This window comes from Pogona vitticeps, chromosome 5 (assembly GCF_051106095.1).
Source record: "Pogona vitticeps strain Pit_001003342236 chromosome 5, PviZW2.1, whole genome shotgun sequence".
Lineage (NCBI taxonomy): Eukaryota > Metazoa > Chordata > Lepidosauria > Squamata > Agamidae > Pogona > Pogona vitticeps.
Window position 1 is genome coordinate 156,779,294 of NC_135787.1, and position 27,457 is coordinate 156,806,750.

General features: G+C 39.3%; 1 protein-coding gene and 1 non-coding gene across 2 annotated transcripts; one reads left to right on the top strand and one right to left on the bottom strand.

The window, feature by feature from the left end:
• On the bottom strand, positions 1-26,409 carry LTA4H (leukotriene A4 hydrolase). The gene is made up of 19 exons (XM_020815524.3): positions 26,179-26,409; positions 24,156-24,286; positions 23,260-23,380; positions 20,591-20,659; positions 17,546-17,650; positions 16,446-16,498; positions 14,546-14,618; positions 14,206-14,346; positions 13,796-13,819; positions 9,804-9,874; positions 9,602-9,713; positions 8,576-8,720; positions 8,381-8,484; positions 7,647-7,717; positions 5,991-6,045; positions 5,164-5,259; positions 2,798-2,880; positions 1,822-1,926; positions 1-412 (listed from the first exon to the last, which is right to left on the bottom strand). The coding sequence occupies exons 1-19, from the start codon at positions 26,329-26,331 to the stop codon at positions 268-270; spliced, it is 1,857 nt and encodes a 618-aa protein (XP_020671183.3). The 5' UTR covers positions 26,332-26,409; the 3' UTR covers positions 1-267.
• Positions 26,410-26,639: 230 nt separating this feature from the next.
• Positions 26,640-26,711, top strand: TRNAD-GUC (transfer RNA aspartic acid (anticodon GUC)). The gene has a single exon. It is a non-coding gene; the product is annotated as a tRNA-Asp (tRNA).
• The last annotated feature ends 746 nt before the right edge of the window (positions 26,712-27,457 follow it).

The following is a 27,457-nucleotide window of genomic DNA, read 5'->3' on the forward strand; positions in this document are numbered from 1 at the left end:
TTTATCATAAAAGGCTTTATTTCTTAAAGTAGCATATGATGCAGTAACAAACAAAATATATCAAAATGTATTTCAATTTTTTCAGATTTGCAGATGCCCAAGGTTGAAGTGCTAGCATATCAGCATGAAACTTTATTAAAAAAAAAAAACAGGTTAAGAAGAGAAAGCAAGTAATCAAACATGCAAGTTCCCATGATCAATATTACCATTTTGCTCATGTGATGAAAAAAAAGTTACATGGAGATGCTTTGTTATAAGAATTTATTCCTAAGTTTGCAAAGTTGTGGTTGTCTGTCCATCCAGACCCAAGTCTTTGGCTACCAGCATTGCAGTCACTGGATGCATGGAAGCTTTATGCTGCTGGAAAGCACTGATAGCTTGATCACGGGATTTTTCAAATTTATACAGATCCCTGCAATAAATTCCATATAAATGTTAAAATATAAGTATTATACATATTTTTCTTAGCTTTATATTCTACCTCTCCTCCAATGAATGCAAGAAGTTATGTGTGGCTTCCTTGCACTTTACCCTCAAAATGATCTTGTAAGTTAGGCCAGGTAGAGAGAGTAATTTGCCCAAGGTCACGGTGACTTTCATAGCTTCAAGTCAAGACATGGCCCTGATCATGGAAGTCCCACTCTAGCAAGTTTCAGATGAACTACACTGTTATTCACCTCATTTTTTCTCCCAAGTTTGAAAATGAGTCACAGGTACAGCAAGTGTCCACTGTTTTTTGAAACACCACAGTTTTCCAGAAGGATCTGCATATGTAAATTTAAAGTTTTATGCCAAGATGCAGTAAAAAAGCAGAGTTTTCTGTGCTAACAAGCCAAGAGACAGAGCAAAGTAGGTCCACAAAAGAAACACAGTTTATACAGTGCTCCAGATATTTGGATTTTTGAGGACAACATTGGAGAAAGAAAAGACAGAGTGTGATGATGGCCAATATACACAGAAAGACTGGAAAAAGGGAAAGAGCTTAAATGCAAGACTGAGGCCTTATAATAATCTGAAACCACTTTGGAAGCCAATCACTGTCTGCTCATTTCCAATTTTGAGTAACTGAAACCTAGTTTTACTAAATGACTCCAACAGCTGTTCAGAAGGTAGTGTTCTGTAAACATAAGATTTTTTTGTGCATCAGATACCAAGACTTGGCAAAGCATATACAATACTGAATAAAATTTATTACTACAAAACCCAAATTCTGCAAGGAAACTAGGGATCCTGTTCAATTCCCTTGGAACAGATGAGCTAACAGTACGAATGGGACTGGTAGCCCTGTCCACCATTAGTTTGTGTCCCTCTTTTTGAAAATTCAATTTTGCTTCCATTTCGTAGTACAGTAACCAGTTCTCAAAACCAGGTTTAAAGAGGTTAAGCCTCTTCCTCAAATAAATCCACTGCACTGGTTTCATACTTCCCTGCAATCTTTCTTGTTTAAAAACCAGGTTTGGATTTATTTGTTGGTACTGCTTTACTTAGTCTTTCTTCTCTCTTGCCCCTCAACTACTGGCTCTTTGAAGGCTCAAGGATCTAGGTAAATTGCCAAATATATTCAAGATTTCTGAAGATCTTGTTATTTATAAAGTTTTATTTTTGTGGTTAGATTGTTATCCTCCACAATCTCCACATTGTGAAGCCTCTATAATGTTCATAAAAAGAGGGTTAAAATAGGTTGAACAGAAGAAGTTCTCTCAACTGGTTTGGCGGTTTCAAAGAAACCACTTTTGCATAATTTCAGAAAAGGAAAACCAAAATCAGATCACAGTAACCCAACCTAGACAAAGAGCATTCATTTTTTGATATTTGTTTTACCTAAACAGTGGACGAGTGAACTTCATTCTGCCTTGTTCGGTAGCCATCTTTAATGCAAGAGGAATAGCATCTTCCCATCCGGCCTGAATGCAGAGGCGAAGCCACCTACAAAACAGAGTCAGTCTTCAGTAAAATGAAGTTCAAATCAAGACTAAGAGAATTCAAGTCCTGCAACAAGGGGTTTCCGTATTTCTCAACTGTGCAAATTAAGAATACATAGATATCAACAGCTTGCCTATTTTCTCTTGCTTCTAGGATTAAGATAGCACTCTTCAAATATTTGAAAGGCTGTCATACAGAGGAGGGGCAAGATCTGTTTTTGATCATCCCAGAGTGCAGGACATGCAACAATGGGCTCAAGTTAAAGGAAGCCAGATTTCAGTTGAACATCAGGAAAAACTTCCTAAGTGTTAGAGCAGTACAACAGTGGAACCAGTTATCTCGGGAGTTGGTGAGTGCTCCAATGCTGCAGGCATTCAAGAAAAACTTAGACAATCACCTGGCAAATATGGTTTGATTGTATTCCTGCATTGAGCAGAGGGTTGGACTTGACGGTCTTATAGGCCCCTTTCAACTTCACTTTTCTATGATTCTATAATGAAACTCTACAGCAATCCTGAATTTGGTTGGTAAGAGGGAATGACACAAAAGACAGGGTATTGGGAAAGAGAATAAATAGTCTGTAGTTTTAAATTTTGCTTACTAAGCAGCCATTTTAGGTCAAATATTCTGAATAATACAATACAAACAGTTAACATGCAAAGGTATCAACTTTCACATTTGTTCAAAAACTCCAGGTATGAACATAAACACCCATCCTTAAACATTTTACGATTGATTCATTGTACATACTTCTGTTTCGAGGCATTGCCCGTTTACTGGTAGATTAACTTTCAGATCTGACAGAGATTACCCCTGAACAGTGTTCCTCTTTCAGGAGGAACACTTAAAGATTATATTTTCATATTTTACAAACCTGAATCTAATTTCAGAATTGTGCACAGCATTAAAGTCATAAACTTCTTGCATTCTTCTTACATGGCTCACTGGCATAGGATTCTAAAATAAAAAGAGAGAGTAGTGTTAAGACTTTTATTTAAATGATATTCTTGAAGTCTTGTAAAACCAGGATTGCCACATGCCTAAAGTGTTAAATAGTACACATTTTGCTCTTGACAGTTAATATGATTTTATTGTCAACAACACAATTTTTTTCTGAGACGACTGCTAAGATAGTTTAGCTGTTATCATGTAGAAAATGACCTAGCCATTAACAATGCTAAATTCAAAATTGTAGTCTTTGGAAAAAGAAAAAAGTGCATGGATGGTAAATAATCTCTACAGAATTAGAGAAGGCAAAATCTTATTATTATCTTGGCATAAGTTTCTCAGCTACAGGATCTTGGGCTCTAGAAATAAAGAGAAGGGAACTGAATGTAGGTCTTGCCTAAAATCTTTACTGACTGCTCAATTTAATATAGTCAGGCATATTATGCCCAATTCTAAATATTTGTAAGACAAAAGTAATACCAATGCTAATTTTTGTGCAGAAATCTGCAGTTTCCCTGATATCAACACTGAAAGAGTTAACTGCTTTCTGCATACTGATGTTAGGGAATTCTAAAACTTCCACATTATCTAACTGCAGTGGAATTGGGTATAGGAATGATTTCTAGTGTGGTACAGTATATGCTAGGATGGTCAGCTGCTGGTGTAGAATTAACCAGATGAAGGAAAGTAGACTTCCCAAGGCCTCTCTAGAGCAGTGCTTCCCAACACTGGATGTCCAGATGTTCTTGGACTGCAACTCTGAGAAATCCTGGCAAGCACAGCTAGTGGTGAAGGCTTCTGTGAGTTTTAGTCCAAGAACATCTGGGGGTCCAAGGTTGGGAACCATTGGTCTAGAGGCACAGAGAATGGCTCAATATGGACATGTTTGGTTATAGAAATTTTCTTAATTGCTTTCCGACTATGGATTCTCTATACAAGCACTTAATCCATAGGGAAATGAGACCAGAAATATATTCAGACAAACAGTTTTGGATGCTGGAGTCCAAATTCACTTAACGGTCATCAGATCCTTAAGAACTGTCAAATGGTTAGCAGGCATGAAATAGCAGCAACAATATGGAAAATAGTTGTGGGTTTTTCAGGCTCTTTGGGCATGTTCTGAAGGTTGTTCTTCCTAGTGTTTTGCCAGTCTCTGTGGCCGGCATTTTCAGAGAACATTATGAAGATGCCGGCCACAGAGACTGGTGAAACGTAAGGAAGAACAACCTTCAGAACATGGCCAAAGAGCCCGAAAAACCCACAACAACCATTAGATCCCGGCCGTGAAAGCCTTCGCGAATACAATACGGAAAATAATTGTCATATCCAAGAAAATGGGGCACCAGAAAGTCTTTGCCACAATATGTTTTGAAGAAATGGAATCAATGATGAAACCAGAGAGATTCCATCGCATATCAGTCTAAGACATTGTATCTACATGTCATCAGCTGTGGAAGGTTAAACGCACAATGTTCTCCACTATCAGTTATATACTGACATCAAAGGATGTTATTTAGTTCTCTTGTTAAAGAGAAAGAAAGGTTCAGAAGCAAAAGAAATACTGGACTTCCAGCTTCAAGAGACAAACCAACATATGACAAAAATGTGCTTTATTTGCAGTAAAGGCTACCAGATGCAGAGAAATTTGTGGACTCCATCTCTGTAAATCATGGATACTGGAAAACATAACAGTATGATTGTAACCTGATAAAACCCATGCCACTTCCTAACAATTTTATCTCCATTTTAATAAAATAAGTTTGTTTTAGAAGTAAAGTTTTATCCTTTTTAAAGGTATTTGACATGTATACATACTTAGTATGTACTAGTTTTATGTGCCAATTTTAATTGCTGCATTTCCATTTTTATGCTAGTTTGATTGACTGTAAAAGTTTTATTTTGCTATGGTCTATGACTAGTGCAATCAGCATTAAACCAAAGAAAACCATCTTGATATGTCTCTCTCAGGCTTTCCCCAAGATGGATTGGGAATGCAATTTGGGACAAACCCCTTCTGTTACCTCCAACTTCACATTGGAGATAACGGGAATGTTCTCCAGGCAGAGATTCTATACCTCTTTTTGCAAATATATGAGGAAATTTTGGGAGGGCTAAAGGAGGGGAAAAAATTTGATGGAGATGCCTTGTCACACCATCTGGCCTGCCAGCTTGGTCTCAAAGGCAAGTCATTTCCTCCCCAGGACCGATACACCTCCCCATCCCTCTTCTATAAGCTGGAAAAGCAATGAGAAAAGTTAGTAGAAAAAAATGCAAAACCCTTTCTGCAATTACCTCCAGCAAGATTAGGGCAAGGAACTCGATACGCTGGTGGGAAGACATCTCTCTTATATCAGCCGAACTAAAGGAGCAGAGTTCACTTTCCGTAGCCTAAAAAGTAGAATTCAAAGAAAATCTGAAAATCTTTCAGGAATTCCATGTAAGGAAGAACAAGGCAAATTTGTTACCAGCAGTTAAGATTCAAGTTTTCATTTGAGAAACTTGATTTTATAAACCAGTCAGTCAGAATATACAATCAAAGGAACCTTTTGCCTTCTATTTTCTGCATACATTCAGATACAGTGCATGAATGATTACCCAAATTCAGAAAGGCTGCATCTCATCCTTTCTAGGGCAATGTTGGCAACTGTGGTCCTTCATCTATTGCTGGACTGCAATTTCCACCTGCCCTAGCCATTATAGCAAATGGTAAGAGGTTATATCAGTTGCAGCCCAACATATGAATAGCCACAGTTGCCTCCCATTGTTCTTTAACCATCTAATTTCAAAGAGAATTTGGAAGGTCAACCTGGAAAAAATAGGGACAGGACTGTCTATTCCATGCAACTCGTCTTACTACTGGTCAGTCTCTGTCACTTACATTCATTCCAATCTATGGTTAAAACAGTTTGGAAGGTCATGTTGAAAACATAAAGTCATGAAAGCAACTATATATGTTTTTCATAAGAACAGTTAAGTTTACTTTACAAAAGGTTATTAAATTTTGCGTCACAAAACCGGGCAAGGGTATGCATGTTTGGAAAACAAAGCAAAATGCAATATTAGCACTACAGGTGAAATATGATTAAAATATCCTATGTATTTTTAGGACATTGACTCACTTTGATCCATCTTTGGCTCAAAGCAATACAAGCATTTGATAGTGTTGTATCGTACCTGGTGAAGGTGGGGAAAAAACAGGATGGGAAAAAACATGATTTCGTTAAAACTGTGAAAGTTTTTCCACTTATTGCAGCACAGGTTCTACAAGCCCACATCCATATTCTATCTTGCCACCTCTTAGCAGAATGAAATTAATGAACAGTCCTATTTCATACATTTCTCTGATTAGATGTGTTTCTGAAGAAATGTCTTCCATTGAGATACAATTATAGACAACCTATAGAACCTTGGTTATAGCAACTCAGAGATTTTAAAAAGGTTTCTTTTTTGGACTGCAGCTCCAAGAATATTTCAGCCAGCACAACCAGGAACCACTACTACATGTGATATTCTGAGAGTTGTGTTTCTAATCTCTGATGAAACCCTTATATTATGGCTGAAATCCAGTTGCTTAGCATAGTAAGTCATACTACAGTAAGACCATTAAATCAGGTTGGATTTGGTGAAGCATCTTCTCTGTAAGATCCTTTGATTCAAATGGGCCTACTTTAGTTGTAACTAACTAAGCTAAGCAACATGATTTCAGACAACATAAATTAAAATACAAAGTCCAAAAGGGACATTTAATAGAACTCCTAAACAGTTTTTGTAAGTTAGATCAAGAGTCTCCAAACTATAGCCCATGAGCCACATCAGGCCCGCCATGCTGTTTTATCCAGCCTGTTCCCTTCATCCTACGTGTGTGTGCATTCACATTCCTGGTCCTTCGGCCCTCAAAAATGTTGAAAATATCCAGTGTGGCCCTCACAGTCAAAAATTTGGAGACCCCTGAGTTACATCATGATCAAATAACAGATGTCTGAATGTTCTATTTACACTATTTGAAATATTCATGTGTAAATCACAGGGTTTAAAGAAGTAGCTGGGTTAATCTCTTTGTGCATGTATAGCAAAAAAGCCAAAACCAAAGCCTTGTGGCACCTTTAGACCAATAAATTCATTTTAGAATGAACTTTCGTAGATTAGTCCACTTCAGATGCATTGAGTCCAATATCTAAGACACAGGTTTACACATATGCTTCAGCACCTCAAAGGCGAAAGCCCTACAGTTGTGGATTATCCCATAGATATTTAGCATCAGCTAATTACTTTCTCTTTTTTTCAGGACACCTATGTAATCAACACTTGAAGTCTGAAGAATTAGGCTGCAACTCATGAGAAGTCCTTGCACAAACACATTAGCCTTAAAAAGGAGCCACAGTACTTCACTCTGTTTTGGTTACACATACTTTACATATTCATCTGATATTCAAATTGAACACATCAACCAATTTAAACAAATGAACAAACAAGATGACCAGAAAAATGAACATAAATAAAGAAATGATTTTTTAAATAACTGAAGCACCAATATATAGCCATTCTCAACCTTTTTTTGGCCACTCCCCTTTTAGGAGTTCTTCTCAGATTCCAGGGCCCCCTGTCAAATAAGGATACAACACAAACAAATGTCTTTCACAAACTTCTCACATTTGTCAGTCTGGGGCCCCCTTCAAATGTGCCGAGGTCCCCTAGGGGGCCATACGGCTTCCATTGAGAATGGCTGGTTTAAGGTCAGCTCAAAAGTAGCTAGGAACATGACAGAAGATCCTTACGTTGGTTTTACGGGTGGCATGCCAGGAGTGTTCATCCATGCATTCCAATCAACTTTCTCAAGCACATCAATCTAGAAGAAACAAACTATATATCTAAAATATATTGATGTTAACGTTTCACTAATTTAGGATAACATAACAGGATTTGAAGATTTTTCTTTTCCTTTAATCTTTATGGAACTACTTCATTCAATATAAAATACTGTATCCTTTTCAAAAAATAATACTTTGTTAACAAATACAGGACATTTCAAAAATTGACGCCTTCATGTACTGCTTTCCTTTGATGTTTACTTCCCCATCAAAAGGGGAAGTAAACATCTTGCAGCATACAGTGGATTTGCAATATCAGGATTCTGGCAGGAAATAAATGTTTCCTGCTAAATGTCCTTGTAAAATGTCAACTTTCAATTAACCCCGAGTTCCTTGAAGAAGCACCTTGCAGCTTGCCTGGCACCTCTTTGTCTTGGAAGGAAGGCTAATCACCAACACACCTTTTAAACAACCCATGGGAGAAACATGATGAATGGGCAATCTTTGTCTTTAATGTTTACAGAATACTCAGGAATGCTTAATGGTAAAGCGTGTTTTTATGCAAAATCCCAGCATTAAAAAAAGCTTCTGAAGCAGCTGTCAAGTTAGAGGAGGAAAGAGCTGACTAGAAAGTTCATTGATGTGACAGGTTCATTTCCAAATGTTAACCCAGAATTCTGAACTGTAAGAGCAATCCTTACCTTGTCCTTAAAATAAGTGTATAGGAAGTTCTTCCAATCTTCAGTTGTAATACTCTGGTATGCAAACTGCTGGATATATGCTCTCAAAAAGCCTATGAAGACATCTGTAAGCACATAAGATATATTAACCAGATGTAAACATATTACGATATTTCCTGATGCAAAAAATACATGCTTTCCAATGTAACTAAATACCTGGTCCACCAAGAAGCTGTTCAAGGTAAAGCAGTAATGCAGAACCTTTCTCATATGGAACAGAAGAATAAGCAACATCGGGGTCTACGTCTTTCAGACTAGGGATCAAGTTGGTCATGGGGTTTGTGCTTCCAAGGGTATTTATCTGAAAAGCAAAACATATGTTGTGATTACATTTTTAACAAAGTTTGACCTCTTGATAAGCAGGAGGGGGAGAAGAGAGAATACACCATCCAACACTCAGCAGAACTGCCAAATTATTAGTCAACCTCTTCGCAACTGTAGCATCTCTAGTGTCATCTGTTCCACTGTTTATATGTTCTACTGCAGAGACTGGAAACCTATGCCCCCCCCCCCACATATTGTTGGACTCCAATTTCCATCAGCTCCAGCCCACTTGGCCAGTTGTCAATAACAATGGGAGTAAAAAAACAGGTTATCCACTCTTGTTCTATTTTTTAAAAATGTCACAGTCAAATGGTTTTATTCTACTATGAGCCCAGGTTATTTTAGGATCAGTATGATGCTCCACTATGTTATCTTTAATTCAGAATTAGAAGGGGTTCAGATTGACTGGTCTAGTTCCAAGTGTTCACCTCACACAATAACTGAATGCCTGATTCTCTAGCCTCCAGCTTGCAACACAAGCAGAAACAGAAATGTTTGCAAGATGCTGAACCTGCTCAGAACAAAGGATTTACCAGCTGTGGACTGCTGAGACAAAGCAAAAATATGTTTTGAAATTGTTGCAGCTGTTTTATACCCTTCACAGGAAGCTGTTTTAATGATTTGCATACTGCATTTCTCCCCCTTATTTTTATTCTTTGAACGTGTGTGTATTTCTCTGGAAGCTGCTATGGGGACAAAATATAAAACAAAAATGTTATAAAATAAACAATTAGTCTTAGGAGGGATGATGAAGTACATAGTATTCCTCAAAGCTAGATAGTCTTAAGGCTGATTTTACATATACCAAATGTTTTTAAAAAACGTTAACTTAATTTCTTTTTAACTAGAAGCATGTACCGTGTTTTGTAATTCTCGCCAGCCTCCCAGAGCATGGAAATGCCTGAACTGTTCACCAAAGAGCCGGCCACCGATTCGGCGTTCCAAGTACACTGTGTGTCCTTCATTTAGCCTGAAAAACCAAGCACATGTGTCATTACAACTGTATATCAATGACATTTCAATTAAGACAGTCTCTTAAAAGCTTTTGGATGTCACCTACCAAAAATGCTCCCATGTTTTATTTGTTACCAGATTTCCTGTCCAGCTATGAGAAATTTCATGTGCAATAACCTGAAACATACAAAAATGTTGTAAGTGTACAGTTGTCTCGTTTCTTTCTCACCACAACGACATATTAAAAAGCACAGCCTTTTTCAAGATCACATACCTGTATTATCCAAGCATAGTATCACACTTGTTGAATATCTGCATAAAGTACCCCCACAATTAATTGTCCAAAAAACAGCAGACAGTTGTGATCAAATTAATTACTCCAAAATGTTTCCACACAGGCTTAACTGAACTTTTAAAAATAATATACACAGCATCATTTACATGGCAATTGGTGGCAACATTTAGTAACTTTAATTAAGCAATAATTGGGAAGAACAGACAGCATCTGGACATTTATTTATTTCATTTACAAGATTTTTAGCCGCGGTATTACCAGTGGTCTCTGAATGGCATACAACAATATTAAAACTTTAAAAGCATTAAAACCATTAAAATAGGCAATATTATAATAATATCCTATATTAAATCATTAAAACATTAATAGTAATAAATCCTGCTGCTCATATGGCCAGCTAAAGAATACTATTTAATTAAAATGCTGGCTAAACAGAAAGGTCTTTGCCTGGCACCAAAAAGCCAAAAATGTTGGAGCCAGGTGTATCTCTATAGGGAGGGCGTTCCAAAGTTGGGGGGCAACAGCTGAGAAGGCCCTATTTCGACATCGCCTCTTTCAGGGATGGCACTTTCAGAAGGGTCTCCTGGCCTGATCTTAGAGGATGGGCAGGCTTATATGGAAGAAGGGGGTCCTTTAGGTAACCAGGTCCTAAGCTGTTTAGGGCTTTATATATCAAAGTAAGCACTTTGAATTGGGCCCGAGCAACAACCGGCAGCCAGTGTAAATTTTTCAGAACTAGCGTGATATGAGTCTGTGCGGCGGCACCACTTACCAGCCGCGCAGCTCGGTTCTGTGCCAGTTGCAATTGCTGGACCGTGTTCAAAGGCTGCCCCACATATAGTACATTGTAGTAGTCCAGTCTGGTTGCTACCAGTGCATGTATGACTGTTGCCAGGCTCCGCTCATCCAGGTAAGGGTGTTGAAATACTCTCTGCAGCTGTAAGAAGGCACCCCTGGACACCGAGTCCACCTGGGCTTCCAAGGTCAGACCCGGGTCAAGGAGCACCCCCAAGCTGCGGACCTTTTCCTTTAGGGGGAATGTAACCCCATCTAAGGCAAGGAAATGGCCCTTTAACCTTTCTGGAGGAGCACCTCTGACTTGTCTGGACTTAGCCTCAGTTTACTGACCCTCATCCAATCTATTATTGAGTCCAGGCACGAGTTCAGAATGACGACTGCCACACTTGGATTGGTAGAGAATGAGAGGTAGAGCTGGGTGTCATCAGCATGTTGCTGACTCCTCAGCCCAAACCTCCTAACGACCTACCCCAGCAGTTTCATGTAGATACTGAATAGCATGGGGGACAGTATAGAGCCCTGAGGAACCCCATGACACAACCGCCATGGATCAGAGCTACTGTCCCCCAGCACCACCTTCTGGACTTGATCAGCCAGGTAAGAGCAGGACCATCATAAAACGGTGTATCCCATTCCCATCCCAGCCAATTTGTCCAGAAGGACACCATGGTCAATGGTGCTGAAAGCCACTGAGAGGTCCAGGAGAATCAATAGGGATGCATTCCCCCTATCTTTCTCCCGGCAAATGTCATCAAACAGGGCGACCAAGGCAGTCTCCATCTCATAACCCGATCTGAAACCCAACTGAAATGGATCTAGATAATCAGTTTCATCCAGGACAGTCTGGAGCTGCTCAGCCACCACACATTCCAACACCGACCAGTAGCGAAAAGGGAGGTTCGCTACTGGTCGGAAGTTGATCACTAGACCTGGGTCCAGATTAAGTTTTTTAAGGAGTGGGCGAATCACTGCCTCCTTCAACGGGGCAGGGGCCACTCCCTCTCTTAATGAGGAGTTGATGACCTCCAGGATCCAGGTGCGAACTCCCCTGGCAGATTCCGTTATTAGCCATGATGAGCAAGGGTCGAGTTGCACAGTGGTGGCATGAACCGATCCAAGCACCCTGTCCACATCCTCGGGTCGTAAAACTGAAACTGAAACTCATCCAATAAATTATGACATAAGTCTGGAGCATTGGACACAACCATAAGCTCTGCATCAACAGTGGAGTCCAACTCTTTGTGAATCTCAGCAATTTTCCCCTCAAAGTGTGTAACAAATTTGTTACAGCGAGCCACTGATCAGTCTGGGACCTCCACTAAACCATTAGGTTGAAGAAGGTCCTGAGCCGCTAAAAATAGCTCTGCTGGATGACACGCCGAGGAAGCAATATGACTGGAGAAATGGTGGCGTTTTGCCAGCCGTATCGCCACAGAGTAGGACCAATAATGAGCTCTAAGCTGTTTGGTCATAGTTACAGCGATATTTCCTCCATCTGCGCTCAAGCCGTCTCCCCAACCGTTTCATGCCAGAAGCTCTTCTGTGTACCATGGAGTCATATAGGCTCCGCGGGCAGGGAGAGGACGCCTAGGTACAATTGTGTCAACTGCCTGGGCCATCTCCTTGTACCACAAAACGACATGGGCTTCGACAGGAGCGCTGACCATATCAGCTGGAAACTCCCCTAGAGCATTCAGGAATCCTTCAGGATCAACAAGTCTCCAGGGGGTGGATCGTTTTAATTTATACCCCACCCCTGCAGAGGATAGTAGTGGCAGAGAGTCTAAACTTTACCAGGAAAAGGTCTGACCATGACAACGGGGTCAATGATAAACCCACCACATCCGGACCACTATCTCCCCCATCCCGTTGAGAATACTAGGTCCAGTGTATGGTCTTTCTCATGAGTCGGGCTGATGACATGGTGAGACAGCCCCATGGTTGTCATGGCAGCCATGAAGTCCTGAGTCACCACTGTTAAGGTGGCCTTGGCATGAAGGTTGAGGTCCCTCAGTACCAAAAGTCTGGGAGTCCTCACCACCAGGTCTGAGATCACCATCGTCAGCTCAGGCAGGGAGACTGCTGGTAAGCAGCAGGGTGGGCGGTGCACCAAGAGAATCCCCAGGCTGTCTCTTGAGCCCAACACACAATAGAGGCCCTCTAGACCATTTCCCAAGGGGACAGGGAGTCTGGAAAAGTGGAAGGAATCCTTGTAGACTATTGCCATGCCTCCTCCCCAACCCTCCAGGTGACTCTGGTGTTGGACCAAGTACCCAGGGGGACACAACTGAGATAGAGGAACTCCTCCTTCTCTCACCCAGGTCTCAGTAATGCATGCCAGGTCGGCACCCTCATCCAAAATTAAATCATGGATGAGGGCGGTCTTGTTTTTTGCTGACCTGGCATTTACCAACAGTACCATGTGGCCTTGGGGGTGGCTGATATGGTCACCTAGTACCGTTTGCTGGGAGTAGAGCTAGAAAGGATAGGTGTAAGGTATCTAACCGCCTTTCTCCTACGCGAGCATGCTCGACTCCCAACGCCATATCTTCCCCTGCCATATATCCTCTCTATTGGTTGCCCCAGAGGCCCCAGATGTTATTCGGCTCTCTTGAACACAGGAATGCTGCTCTGGCAGGGCCGTGAAAGCAGCTCCGACTTAAAACCTCCTCTTCCCGAGCCAGGTGGCTGATGTTGGGAAGGGGGTGGGCAGCCAGGAGTAGCAGGGCCCAGTCCTGCAAAGCAGAGGGAGACTGAGCCAGGCTCCCTTGGAAAAAGCTGGCAGCCGGCAGCAGCCCAGCCACAGTCCCACTGTCTCTCACACAGTGGCCTTGAGAACTCCAGCTTATAGTAAACAAGGGAAGGTGCTGGTTTTTATTGGTATGTATCCCAGCTTGTCAGAGCAAAGACAAGCCAGTCCCAATTCTAGACATCATAATAATGAATTATGAACAGGAGGTCTATTATTTCTTTAGCAACTCCCATTTGCAGGGACTTATACTTACGCCAGATAATGATCTGTCGCCAGCCTACAAAAGATAAAGATTAAAGTTACTTCTCACTCACACTAATACAACATTATTTTTAAATTAAAAACAAAACTATAAACTTACGATTTATATTTTATATTGCTTTTTTAATTTATGTAAACTCTGTATATTTTAAATTGCTTTTATCGTACATGTTGTGAGCCGCCCAGAGTATACGATGTCTACACTAGATGGGCGGCATATAAATGCAATAAATAAATAAAAATAAATAAATAAATAGAAATTCCTGTTTCCTAATTTGGGCAATCATAAGGATAGTTAATGGTGTTTACTAAAACACAATCTGCCACATTAGCCCCATGAGCTAAATGAATTCAGAGTGATGTCCCGAGGAATCCTATGCTGTAAAATCAACTCCTACTTACCAGTAATGTTGGAGTAACAAAGGTGAGGCAGGGGTTTTCCATACCACCATAAGGAAACGAAGGTGGTAACACGAGCAAGTCATACTGACCCCATACATAAGGGCCTGCCAAATCTTCTGCAATTTTCAACATGGCTTCAGTCTGAAACAAAAAATTCACTGCTTTTAATGTTCAACCCTGGTATTAATTCTCATTATATTAATATACAGGATCTCAAGAACACCGTGTTTTGTTTTCTTCTCCAAATTTTAAAGGTTCCTCTTTTTACAAAAAAATAAAAAAGTGCTATTAGCAATTCACTTTTAGAGATGCATCAGGCAAAGAAAGAATTTTCACTAACCTCCGCAAATTCATATGCTGCTTTGTCTACCAGTTCCTTTTCAGCCCATACCAAAGTTCTGGGGCCAATTTCTCTGAAGAACAAAATTCGGTTAGAATAACTACAAATCCCATCTTCCCGAATGATTTATCACTTACTTCAAATTGTAAAGCATCAAATTCATAAAGATTAATATTTGGATTAACCAGGAGAGTGCTGCCATACACAAGGAAAAACAATACACAAAGCAACAGTTGATTTGTGAAGAATTATTTAAATTAATTCTGCTTCTAAGGGAGGGAACAAATATATCTTGACCAGAGTTCTTACTCAATGCTTGCCATCTTTTAAGCAAGTTCTTCCTTTCAGTTTTAATCGCGGGTAACCATTATATCTTCATTCATTGTCATAATGGCTTACCCTCAAAGACTCTGAAGCCCAGAGGTCTAGCGCTCTCTCTCTCTCTCTCTCTCTCTCTCTCTCTCTCTCTCTCTGTGATAATGCATTTGTGTAGTTGGAAAATCTTTTTCAAAACCTTGCAGGGTATGCATGTATCTATGTGTCTTTTTTGTACCATTACACAAAACTGCATAAGACAGCAGAAATAATTCCTTAATCATTTCTAAAAGAATGACCTAGTTCTAAACTATGACTAGCTACAGTACTCTTCTTGCAAATTATCCTACAACATTCTTTGAAAGAAATGTTTGTATATTTGGAATATTTGTTATTTCTTTCATCATGGTAGGCAATGCTGTGCTGAAGACCCAGACCGTGATCAGGTCTCCTGATGTTTTCTTCTCTTTTAACTCAAATGCATCCACCAGGTCAGATGTGTAGTCTGGGGGCAGGACTGGAAACTTAACTCTCCCTCCAATTTCCCTGATCAAAGTCATGCATATAGTCACGGTGGCATGCAATAATAAGGTGCCAGGGGCAGGAGAAGGGAGAGGATTCTTTATATACAAATGTTTCCTGCTTTGTAGGGGAAAAAGAACCTCAAGGAAGGCAAGTTTCATGAGGAATATGGTGTACGAATAACTCTCCTCTTCTTTTTCTTTCTTTCTTTTTTTGCCTTTGCTGCTGTGCAGATCAATTTAGCAGCTCTCAGCATCGATATCTCAGTTTTTTTTTTTAAAAAATCTGGAGACCAATCATAGATCTTCCAGATAGCTGTAAACTTGAACGAGCTATACATAGAAGTGGTTGATCATTCTCTTATCTTGGGGCAGCCTGTGCAGCTTGCCCATGGCTTCACACGTAGGCTTTTCTCCCTGGAGGCACAATAGGGAATCATACTCCAAATCTCAGTCTGTGCAGTCAGATACTGTACCTAACTTACTGAACTATCCAATCAGCCAAGGGATCCAAAATCATGGGTGAAGTACAATGGGATGGAAGATAGAAGGCAAAAAGAGATTCTCTGATCTCTGATGGTTTTGAAAAAGATTTTCCAACTACACAAATGCATTATCTCTCTCTCTCTTTCTCTCTCTCTCTCTCTCTCACACACACAGAGAGAGAGAGAGAGAGAGAGAGATGAACTACTCATTTTTCTGAGAATATATGCCTTGCAACTTTACATCTTTCTGTAACACAGACAGCTACGTTCTGTACTGCAGTGCATCTCTTTTTATAAGACTCCTATTAAGCTGCTTGTATTTTATTCAGCGAAAAACTGTCATGGAAGTAGACTGAAGCTAACTTGTTTAAAGTACTAAGACTTTCAATCTAAGAACTGTTTATTGAGTTTACAACATGGCAATGTGCACTTAAGAAAAAGCAGAAGCATCTGGACTGCTCCATACATGGATGGAAGCAGAGGACAGTACATAATTGTGAAAGGCTAGACTTATTATTAGCATCTCGCTAAACCATAGTTTGCCATGGCAACTGCCTATAGCCATTGAGGCATACCAACCTGCTTTCCAAAGCACCAACAACTAGAGCGACCAAATAGCTTGGTATTGGAACCTAAATCAGAAAAAGAGAAAAAAATGGATTAATACACAAAAATAATAACAGACATACAGGTCATGTATTTCACATGTTCAAGCATGATTTCTCAAGCCAAGCTCATCCAATGCTTTTAATGGAAATAAATATATATATATACCACAATGGGCTGAGGCAATCAATAAAGGGTCTATTTTATCTCTTGATCTATCAAATCTATCTGCAGAACATACTATTCAAAAAGAAGGATTAGTTTCGGTTGAAGAAAAAATATAAATAGGTGGGGAAAATGTCAATAATTTAAGATACGCAGATAACTCGTATTACTGACAAACTTGAGAAAACTGATGAAAATTGAAGAAGGAACTATAAAACCAGGTTAATAGCTGAGCATTGAGACAAAAATCATGACCATAGAATTACATAACTTTCAAGGCTGACAATGAAGAAACTGAAATCGTTATGTCTCGATTCAATCATTAATCAAAATGAAGACTGCAGCCAACAAATCAGAAGAAGTCTGAAATCTAAAAAGACAGATATGAAGGAATTAGAAATAAAAATCTAAGGATATTTTGGATGTGCTGCTGGAGATCAAATCAAAATCATCCATACTTGGTATTCCTGAATTTCATATAGCAACGTGAACACTGAGCAATGAAGAAAGCTGATAGGAAAATAATTTATTCACTTAAAATGTGGTGTTACAGGAGACCTTTATTAATACTATAGATTGCCAGAAAGAAAAACAAGTGAGTTCTCAATAAAATCAAATCCGAATTCTCAGGAGAAACTGACTGAAGTATAATACTTCGGGCATGTCATGACAAGACTCAAGAGAAAAGAATAATGCTAGGGAAGGAGGCATGAAGTAAGAAATGAAGACCAAACAACATAAGATAGATTGGTTCAATAAAGGAACCCATGGTCTTGATTTTGCAAGACTTCAGCAGAATTCTTGATGATATCTTTTGGAAGTTATTAATTTGTAGTCACCATAAAATGGGAGCAATCTGACATCATCTAATAGCAACAACAAATTGAGTTGACAATGTGGAATCTTACATTTTGACTGAAACGATAAATCTTCCTAGAGCTTTCTTCTGGATCTGGCAAATCTCCATCTCTCTTAGCACTCATAAGAGCCACCAACTCATTTGGAACAGATATCTAAGCATAAACAAAAATATATTAATGTTTTGCATTTCATATATTAACTATTTTATATCTTAATTGCAATTATATCTTATAACACCAATTCTGTATTATCTCTAATGTCAATCCACTCATTTTCTTAAATGATCATAGCTTTGTATTCTGTTGTAATATACCTATGAAAAGATATTGCAACAAACCAATGTATTTTTGGTCAGTTATCTTACCATGAATCACTCCATGATCTTTCACAATTAAATGACAATAAAATGGCAAACGAATTATGTAAGTTTAATGGTTGTTCTGGGTTTTTCGGGCTCTTTGGCCGTGTTCTGGAGGTTGTTCTTCCTGACGTTTCGCCAGTCTCTGTGGCCAGCATTTTCAGAGGACAGCAAGTTTACTTTAGAAGAAATATTCTAAATGAAACACTTAAAAGCAAAAAAATCTAAATACCAACAGTAAACACTGTATTATGTTTCTCAGAATTAATGTACATTTTAGCAACACCTTCAAGACTTAGTGCACATAAGGAGGGGCCTAAAGGCATTCCAGTTTACATGTGCCCCATGTAAAGCAAAGAAGACATGACATAGTAAATGCTGGGGACTTCGGCCAAATATTTCAACTATATTAAGTAAAAAGCTTTACTATGTTCCGATTACTTCTGGCTGGCTGGCTTTCTGTAATACTGGTTAAGTGGTGAGAAGCACAATATCTGCTTGAATGGAAAGACACTTACGAGCTACTTGTTTCAACCCATTCTGCAGAGAGCAATAATTTTCTTGCAAGGAGCTAAGTATGATTAATCCGGAATTATAGTTTGAATTTCCCAGGTTTTCATCCAGAGAGTGTCAAGCCTCTATAGCATTTTTTCTGTGGTCAAGCTAGTTATGATGCTATTTGGCTCTTCAGCCCTTGCATTATTGAAAACAAAAAACAAACAAACAAAGATCAGGGTATGATATGGAAAAGGTTACAACCCTCTCTCAGCAAGCAGAGCATCAAAGTCCTATTTTGTGTGCATGTTCTCACTGCTCCAGGTTGTTTTGTTGGGAAAATATGTGATTGAAATGTCAACTCATTTGGTTTTGTTTGCTTTTCCATGAAGCCGGGATTCTAGAGACCTCAAAAACTCTAGCTCCAACAATAGAATATCACCAAAATAACTAAGGGCTTCCAACATGGGTAACCTTTGCCATCATTTTGATGTAACTTTGGCCCCTGCAAGCCTCGTGGTGCAGTAATTAAACTGTAGTACTCAAAACTCTGCTCGTTACCTGGGCTCAGTTCTAGTTGATTCAGGTAGTTTGCTCAAGGGTGACTCAACCTTCTATCCTTCTGAAGTTGGCAAACTGAATATCAAGCTCACTGCATAATTAAATTTTAAATCACCTAGAGAGGGCTTTAAGCACTATCAAGTGGTCTATAAGCAGCACAGATTGCTTTGCTTTTCCTAGTTCTGCAAGAATGGATACATTTCAGTTTGTGTTATCTGAGGATGTGGATAGGATCTTTGGAAAGGTGAAAGCTACCACATGTGTCCTGAACCGTTGCCCTTCCTGGTTTAAAAAGCAGCCAGAGGGGGATTGGCAAAGTGAGTTAGTGGAGTGGTAAATGCTTCTTTGCATTAAGACAGGTTAGCAGAATGCCTAAAGGAGGGAGTAGTAAGACCTTTGTTATAATTATTTAACTTCAAAAATTTTAAATGTTTTCAAGTGTCTTTAAAAATGTTTTTGACCTTGGTTTTAATATTTATATATGTTTTTAATTGTTTTCCTAATATGATTTCTATGGTATTTTAAAACTGTTTATTATATAGTTTTAATTGTTGTGATCCACCTTGGGTTGCCTACAGGAAGAAAGGGTGCATACAATTTTTTTTAATAAATTGCAATGCAGCAATTTGAAGAACATTTATTTTGATGGGATGCATCTGCTGACTTCAAACATGTAGCATGGAAATGCTCAGTCAGCTATATTAACAAAACCACAGCAGACGTTCCGCATTCTAGAAATCTTTGTAAGTGTAAACATTGTTTACTTGCAACCTCTTAGTTCCTCTTGGGGTTTTTTCCTTTTCGTTTTTGTAATGCATATAATTTTGGCATGGCTAGACTTGTTTTCCACATGCTCTTCTGCAGTTGCATTATAAGTATTAATATGTTTGAGATGAGGAAGAAGAAGGGCCTGTCTTGTAACTGGCAGTTGACTTGACATTCTTCTGTCTTTTCTAGAATAATTATGTTACATCCTCGTGGTGCAATGGTTAAACCGCTGTCCTGCAGCCAAAACTGTGCTCACGACCTGGGGTTCAATCCCAGGTAGCCGGCTCAAGGTTGATTCAGCCTTCCATCCTTCCGAGGTCGGTAAAATGAGTACCCAGCTCGCTGGGGGGGGGGCAATGTGTAGCCTGCATAATTAACTTGTCAACCGCCCAGAGAGTGCTTGAAGCACTATGGGTCAGTATATAAGCAACATGCTTTGCTTTGCTATAGTGTAGTGCTCCCCAACCTTTTCCAAACCATGGACCAGTTGGGGGGGGCAGGGCACCCCCTGTGCACAGATGGGCAGGGTGTGCATGCATGCATGTGCGGGCAGGCGGGGTGCAGAGACGCATGCATGGGTGGAGCACACACGGATGGGAGGGTGGGGCACGCGCATGCACGGGTAGGTGGGGCATGCGTGTGGGTGGACATGGGGGTGCAGGAGATCTGTCTCCATTGCCTGGGCCTGCCAAGGCCCTGGCCCGATGCCAGGCCGCGGGTTGGGGACCACCGGGTATAGTGCACGAAAAAGAGAAGAACACAATACATTGGCATTTATGATTAACAGAACTGAATATTTTCAGCTGTTTGCTCTGTATGTTAGCACAAAATGTTCAATTTGCTGTCAGAGTTTGTAAGATGTCAGCACATATCTATACCTCTGAGGTACAGAACCTTTGGATTTTCCTACCTCTGCATAGTACGTTAGCTTCACGGAAGGTGTGTCCTGGCAAGGAAGAACAGCTCTGCAGTGCGTAGCCTTTAAAAAAAAAATTAGTACAGATTAGAAATGTTATTTTTGTAGGTAACTGTTGCATTCAGTATAAAAGAAAAAGAGCTTCTCTATAATATGATCATATTTTGCAGTGTCCACCCTCAACAATTTAATTGAATACATCTAAACACAACTCAGGCTTTTACTGCATTTTCACAGTTATTAAGTCACTTTCTAAGAGCATTCCTATTAAACTTCAAGTTTAGAAAGTAAATTCAAATTTAACAGGTGGATGCCAAGTTGAGGGGTAAAACTGAAAAGACTGTATATGTGTTATTAATTGTCTGTATCTCACTGGCTTACAGACACAGCCTCTAAAAAGTTTTACAAGACTTAGCATTTTGTAGGAAAATTCCTAAGTCTTGTGAGCAAGATAGCACACACCAGGGTTTTATACAGCAAAGAAACATACACACTTTCCATTAAAAAAATCAGCAGATGCCAGAGGATGCTATTAGGAAAATGTTCAGAAATATCAAAAGGTTCTCTAGAAAGTTCCTTTCCAAAGCAAAAAAATGCATTTATTTTCATTTTTATACCACCTCTTTCAATTAGGAGATGCAGGGCAGATAAAATCTTATGTATAGAACCTAATGATGCATTAGACAAAAATGTTTAACATAAAAATCAGTAGTGCCATCACTATTATTAGCAGTTTTACATCAGAAAATAATACCTATTACAAAAGTTATCACCTATACAGAGATAGAGAAATATACAGCTGAGGTAACAACTTGTGTAAGAGCACACAAATATAAAATATAGAAAAAAATGATTTAAGTATCTAAGATTATCAATGGCAATATTACCCTACTACATATTGTCTCTTAAAATGATCTGATAGTATAAGAGAGGTACATTCCAAGTATATTCCAGTCCAAAACATCAATTCATGCTTAATCTACATGTTCAGACAACTCTCTGTGGTAGAATGTCTTATATCTGCTTAAGGAATCTATCTGTAGTATCTCGACAGGAAGAATCCAAGAGAGTTACTTTTATATGCAAATATGAGGACCTCAGAGTCAGATGGGCTTTTTCTTAGGGTTAATTTATCAGCAAAAAAACCATAAACAGAAATGGCAACAAATCAAGGCTTTTTTTCCTTATTCATATCAGAGTACTGCACAATTAAAATGTATGTATATATGAACTATAGGTAAAAATTAAAAACAAATTAAAATGTTAGAAATATCATATTTTGTGGTCATAAAAGGACCACTCATTTTTCTCATCAGCAAGTTTGCAGTGCAGTGCTTCTCGAAGTGAAGGATTGGCTGACTGTGCCATTTATTTTTAGTATGATCACCTGACTAGAGTAGATTTAATGGTTCCATATTCTAAATGCTTAAAATCAAAAGTCTGATTAAGTTCCACTGATATGTATTGTATTCTTTGTTTCACTAATATTTCTGACCCATGGTAGAATTATAAACCTTTTTACTATTGCTCTTCGTACTGTTCATCCAAAAAGTCAAATGAACAATGTGACCATTTTATTTAGAGTAAAAAGACAGTAAGATGTGAAAACCAGTGGCCTTGTTAATTCATACAGTTCCTTCTAATATATGCAACATGCCATTTCTTGAGATGATATGAAAAAGGCAGGACTAGACACAGCCTCTCAGTTCCAATTAATTGAAGTTGTTTGTGCCAACATAGTCTTACATAGCTATGCCAGCAAAACATAAATGGAGTAAATTTGGGACACAAATTGCCTCAAGTTAAGAAATCACAGTAGACATTACCAGTTGCACACTGGGTTACACAACTCAGTATACAATAGATAACATTTGCAACAACTTCTTAACTGAGGCAATTTGCTTCCACATGTTACACCACCTGTGTTATACTGTGGTAACTATGTTAGAGGATTTTGGCCACTGTGCCTTAGACTATGAATATAAAAAATCATCACTGTTGGTGCATCTTTAAAGGCAAAGGACATTCAAAGTTTGGAGAATCTTTATTGCTTGCTTCCCAATAGTGCAGGATTCCCTGCCACACAGTTATATAGAGTGGCTGAAATCTTGTAAGATAACAGTGTAATTCTTGGGCATGAATTGCAGCAAGTTAATGAATCTCTGCAGACATTCTTTCTTGCACACCAAATTATAACGGATAATGTCTTGACATTCAGGAAATGTGTAAAATCTGAGCTTTTTAAGGAGGCCTTCAGAAAGATCCTCCCCCATCATTTTCTCTCGCTGTCCCATGTGACTGTATTTGAATTAGTTTGCCATTGTTTTTGGAGGTTTCTTTCTTTTTTTCTGTTGTTTTTATGAATTCGGTGTTTTCTGTTGGTGAGTGGGAAATGGGTGGTTTATGTACTTATTTGTTGTTATCCACCTAGAGTAGTGGCTCACCACTAGATGGGTGGGATATAAATGTAATAAATGTATAAATGCAAATAAAGATTTCCCAACTTATGGCAATGTGTGCAACTGCACAATAGGATTTCTACCAGCATGTTGTACATTCTTGCTTCAAGATTTCAGTTGACAGGAAATGTGGAATACTTGGAAAGGTATACCCATACAACTTGCTATCCCCAGCAAAAAAGGACAGCTCAACACCATGCTCACCTGACACTGACTGAAGAGGAACGGATGCCTTTTTCCTGAGGTCTGCTCTGGAGTAAACCACTGCAGTGCTGAAGACCTTGGAGAAGTTTCAAAAGAGATCTCTACAATCACATCTTGCCCCCTGCAAATATTCAAATAGTTAGGGATACACACACTTCTTAGTACATACGATAAAATGAAGTATTTCTGCCGCATGGTTTCAAAAAGTTAGAGTAACTGTCAGTGTGATTTTATAACTGCTGATTTGGTGATAGGTGCAACAGATTTATTACAAGTACTAACAGCCATGAAGATTAACCCTGTTATTTGAAGCCATATGGGATGGGGCATGCAACTTCCAATCAAACAACTGCTGAAGGCTTTCTCAGCTGTGCAATAAATGACCCTAACCTCAGAGTACATAACTTCCTACATAAAAGTTTCTTCAAGACAAGGAACTATGCCTGCCTACTGACATAAGGAAGCCAGAACTATAAAAAAGGGTTCTGGGCTTACAGATCTCAAGTTTGTAAAGGGCTTGGAATACAAAGCACACAAAACACTTTTCGCTTGTGTGTTGGTTGCACAATTAAGAATGAGATTCTCTGCATTCAATTCATTCATAGCAAGCCAGGATTCTCCGGAATCCTAGTTTACCCTTTCATACAAACACTTCCATTGTATCATTTCCTTTTAAGCGAATGTGATGAGTCTGTATGAGTCCACTCAACTTTAGGCTTCTCGAGAACTTTAGTGATTGAGAAACTGGGGGGAAAATTAAAGTCCTTATATTATTTCAGCCGGAATGGATAAACAAGGTTTATACTGTACCAATTAAGGCAGAAAAATGCTACTGTGGTTATCAAGAGTTTGAAGCATTTTCAAATATGAAGAGAAAGATAAATGAACAAACATACTTTCCCACTTGAAAAGGCAAAGTGATTTCGAGTGGTGCTCCTTTGAAAGGATGACGTTCTCCAAGAACAAACTGGGCCTCCTGCTGGTTGACAAGCACTTTATGGACTGTTAAATCCTTTGTGTCCAAAACCTGTCAAGAAGGTTCATAGATTCTTACTGATAAACATCAAAAGATCTTGCCAGTGTTTTACAACATCAAATGAAACAAACACAGGAATTTTTAAAAGTGGTCAATAGCAATATTCTTACATTCTAGAGAGACAATTCAAAACAAAAAAACAAAGAGGTACAAACTGAACAAAAAAGGAATACAAAAAAGTGCAAGTTCTACTTTTAAACATAAACACATGTCAGACTTTTCCAAATTGCCAAACATTTACAAAAAATAACACAAACAAACAAGCCGCAGAGTGTGTGGTATCTTCATTGTTTCCCAACTCAATACACATGTCAATGCTATATACTTTTGTAACATTAGGCCAGGCATGAATATAGGATTACTATCTTCAAAGCTTCTTCTGCACAGTGAAAGTATTTAACTGCTACAAAGATACACAATTTGAGCTACAATCTGACTAGTTTTCAACAACCAGAATAAATCAATTCATTTTAACTTCAAAAATGTTTTGCTAGTTCCAAGTCCACAGACTGTGCTTTCTCATACTAACAAAGAAAAAATCCTATAACTTAAATTTTATCTTATAGTGAAAGAAGCAGGCTCGTGATACTGTTTTTTTTTTTGGAGCCAAATACAACAGGCTCTTGTGGATACAAGTCTTGGAAGAAACACTTCTTAATCAGAGGTTTATTTACTTAACAGCAACAAGAAAAACATGGTGTATTTGTGCTAAGTGCACTGTCTTCCAGAATTTTAAGCAATCATTTCTAGGATAAAGTCCTAGAAACTGACAACATAAGCCAAGTCTGTGTTAAAGTAAACTGTAGTCTTCAGTTAGTTTATAGTTTAAATCTGCCTTTTCCAAATGGCAACTTGTTGAAATTACATATCCCATAATCCTAAATCAGAACAGCCAATCACTGGCAAACCAGGGATGACAGAAATTGTAGGCTAATATTATAATTATTATTTATTTGATTTGTATACTTCCCATCTGGCAGCCAGGGCTACTCTGGACAGTTTACAGCAGATAAACAGAGTCTAATAGTTAGAGAGCCTAATTTTAATTGATTTTGTAAAAGATCTAATTTTACTTTCTGAGCAGTTTTGTCAACTGGAAAGTCTCATTATCAAATAATCATAGTTTGATATTTTTAACTTGAGCAAATAAATATTTAAGCTGGGGAACCTTTGTCCTGCCAGATTTTTTTTATGGGAAACCCCCAATCTTCCCTCCACCTTGACCAATAGGAAGGTATCTCAAGAAGCAGAGATCAAAATACCTAAGAGGGCCAAAGGTTTTTCTGCTCACATCTTAAGATTTTGCTTTTGCAAGCAAGAGATACACTATCAGGGAGACAAAGTACAACTGCAGAGAACCTGAAATGCAATCAAACACCAATCACTTATCAGTTATTAATACGGCAGGACTGCTACTTAATTCATTGTATTACATTGTTATACCATTGCGCGTTCTGGACATCCCGTTCCTTCAACCCCTTTAGCAGACAGAAAAGATCAAAAGGCCAGACCAACATTAAAGGTAACAATTGCAAGCGAGAAAGGATTTAAACTGCATTAATAAAATTTAAAACAGACACTCAAGTCAACCTTAAACCACCATCAGACCTATAAACATCGACTCACAAGTGCACCCCCTGTACTTTTTTATTGATGTATTTTATTTACTTATTTTTATATCTACCCCCTTCTCTCCAGAAAGGGAGAAGAAGGCGCACAACAGGTAAAAATACGTATGTTTCAAATGAAAATAAATTAAGATCGAGCGCCGGGGACGTGCCAACCCTCTCGGGGGGCTTCTAAGGAGCCCCACAGGCTGTCTCCCACCTCCTTCCCCACAGCCGACACGCCTGCCGCGGAAGGGGAAAGGGCGGCGTGGTTACCAGGCCGCGCAGGCGGTCCCGCTCCGCCCGCACGGTGAGGGCCGCGCTCCCCCGCAACGACTTGCTCTCGAAGTCGACCCGGCAGCGCAGGTAGAGGTGGTGGGTCCGGCAGCAGCCGGGGTCGGCGAACGAGCTGGGATCCGCTTCGGCCATGACTTTCCTTCGCACTCCCGGGCCCAGGCGGCGCCGGCGAATATCAAGCCCGTCGCGCAGGGCTAGAGGTCCCACCCACCGCCCCCACGAAGAGGCTCTCCTGTAGGAATCCTGGGAAAGGTAGTTCTTTCACGGGAAAGTGCTTAGAGCACGTGGGGTTTGATGGACTACAATTATAACAAACCACAGCGCGAGAGCCCGTTCAATGAACTCTGTTCGGATTGGTCAAACAACTATTGACATATACAAATCACAAATTGCCAGGAAAGAATTTAAATTGGTAGTAAAAGATGCCTAACATAAGCCACTCCTCGTTAGTATAGTGGTAAGTATCCCCGCCTGTCACGCGGGAGACCGGGGTTCGATTCCCCGACGGGGAGAGCAGTTTTTTTCCCCCGTCCTCCTCTCAGTCTGAAACCTGGAGTGTATCTGTGTTATGACTATGGAATGATATAAAAAATTTGCCCCGATAGTGGGATTTGGCTAAAGGACGTTATAGTTTACGATACCATAACTATGTTAACATGGAAGTCCGTTTCAATTCACAGTGGCACTTCTTTTCTATACTGTAATCATGATCACTGTGGCTCTGTTGAGCACATTCAGATACAGATTAATCTAGTGGATATACTCAAATCTTTTTTCAGACTATAACTTTTTAAACGTGGTTTAAGATGAAGAATAAGAGAATTTTGTTTTAATAATTGGATTGTGAAAAACAATACTGTGAGCAACAATGAAAATGAACTGCAATTTAATGGTGAACTGCCTTTACAAATCGCAATCTGATGTAGTATTGCATTGAATTTGGAAATGTCACTTTTTGAACTTATTGCATTGAGGTTGGAGTGTGTGTGTGTGTGTGTGTGTGTGTGTACTTATGTACTTCTGGCAGTAAGAAATTATTGTTAAACCCACCCTACCTCCCAGCCTCCTCCCAGGCTTGTTCTAGCATTCTAATGGATTTTATTTCTTGACCTTTTGTATATTAAAAGCAGCGTTCTCCTTGGCAGTTGCTTACTTAACTTTGTTTTCTCAACAGTGATTATGACATTTTTCTGTTGTAAAAACCACCAGGTTTTGAAACTAGCCTTTTCAGGTCCCTAGGCTAGAGATGTAATTCTTC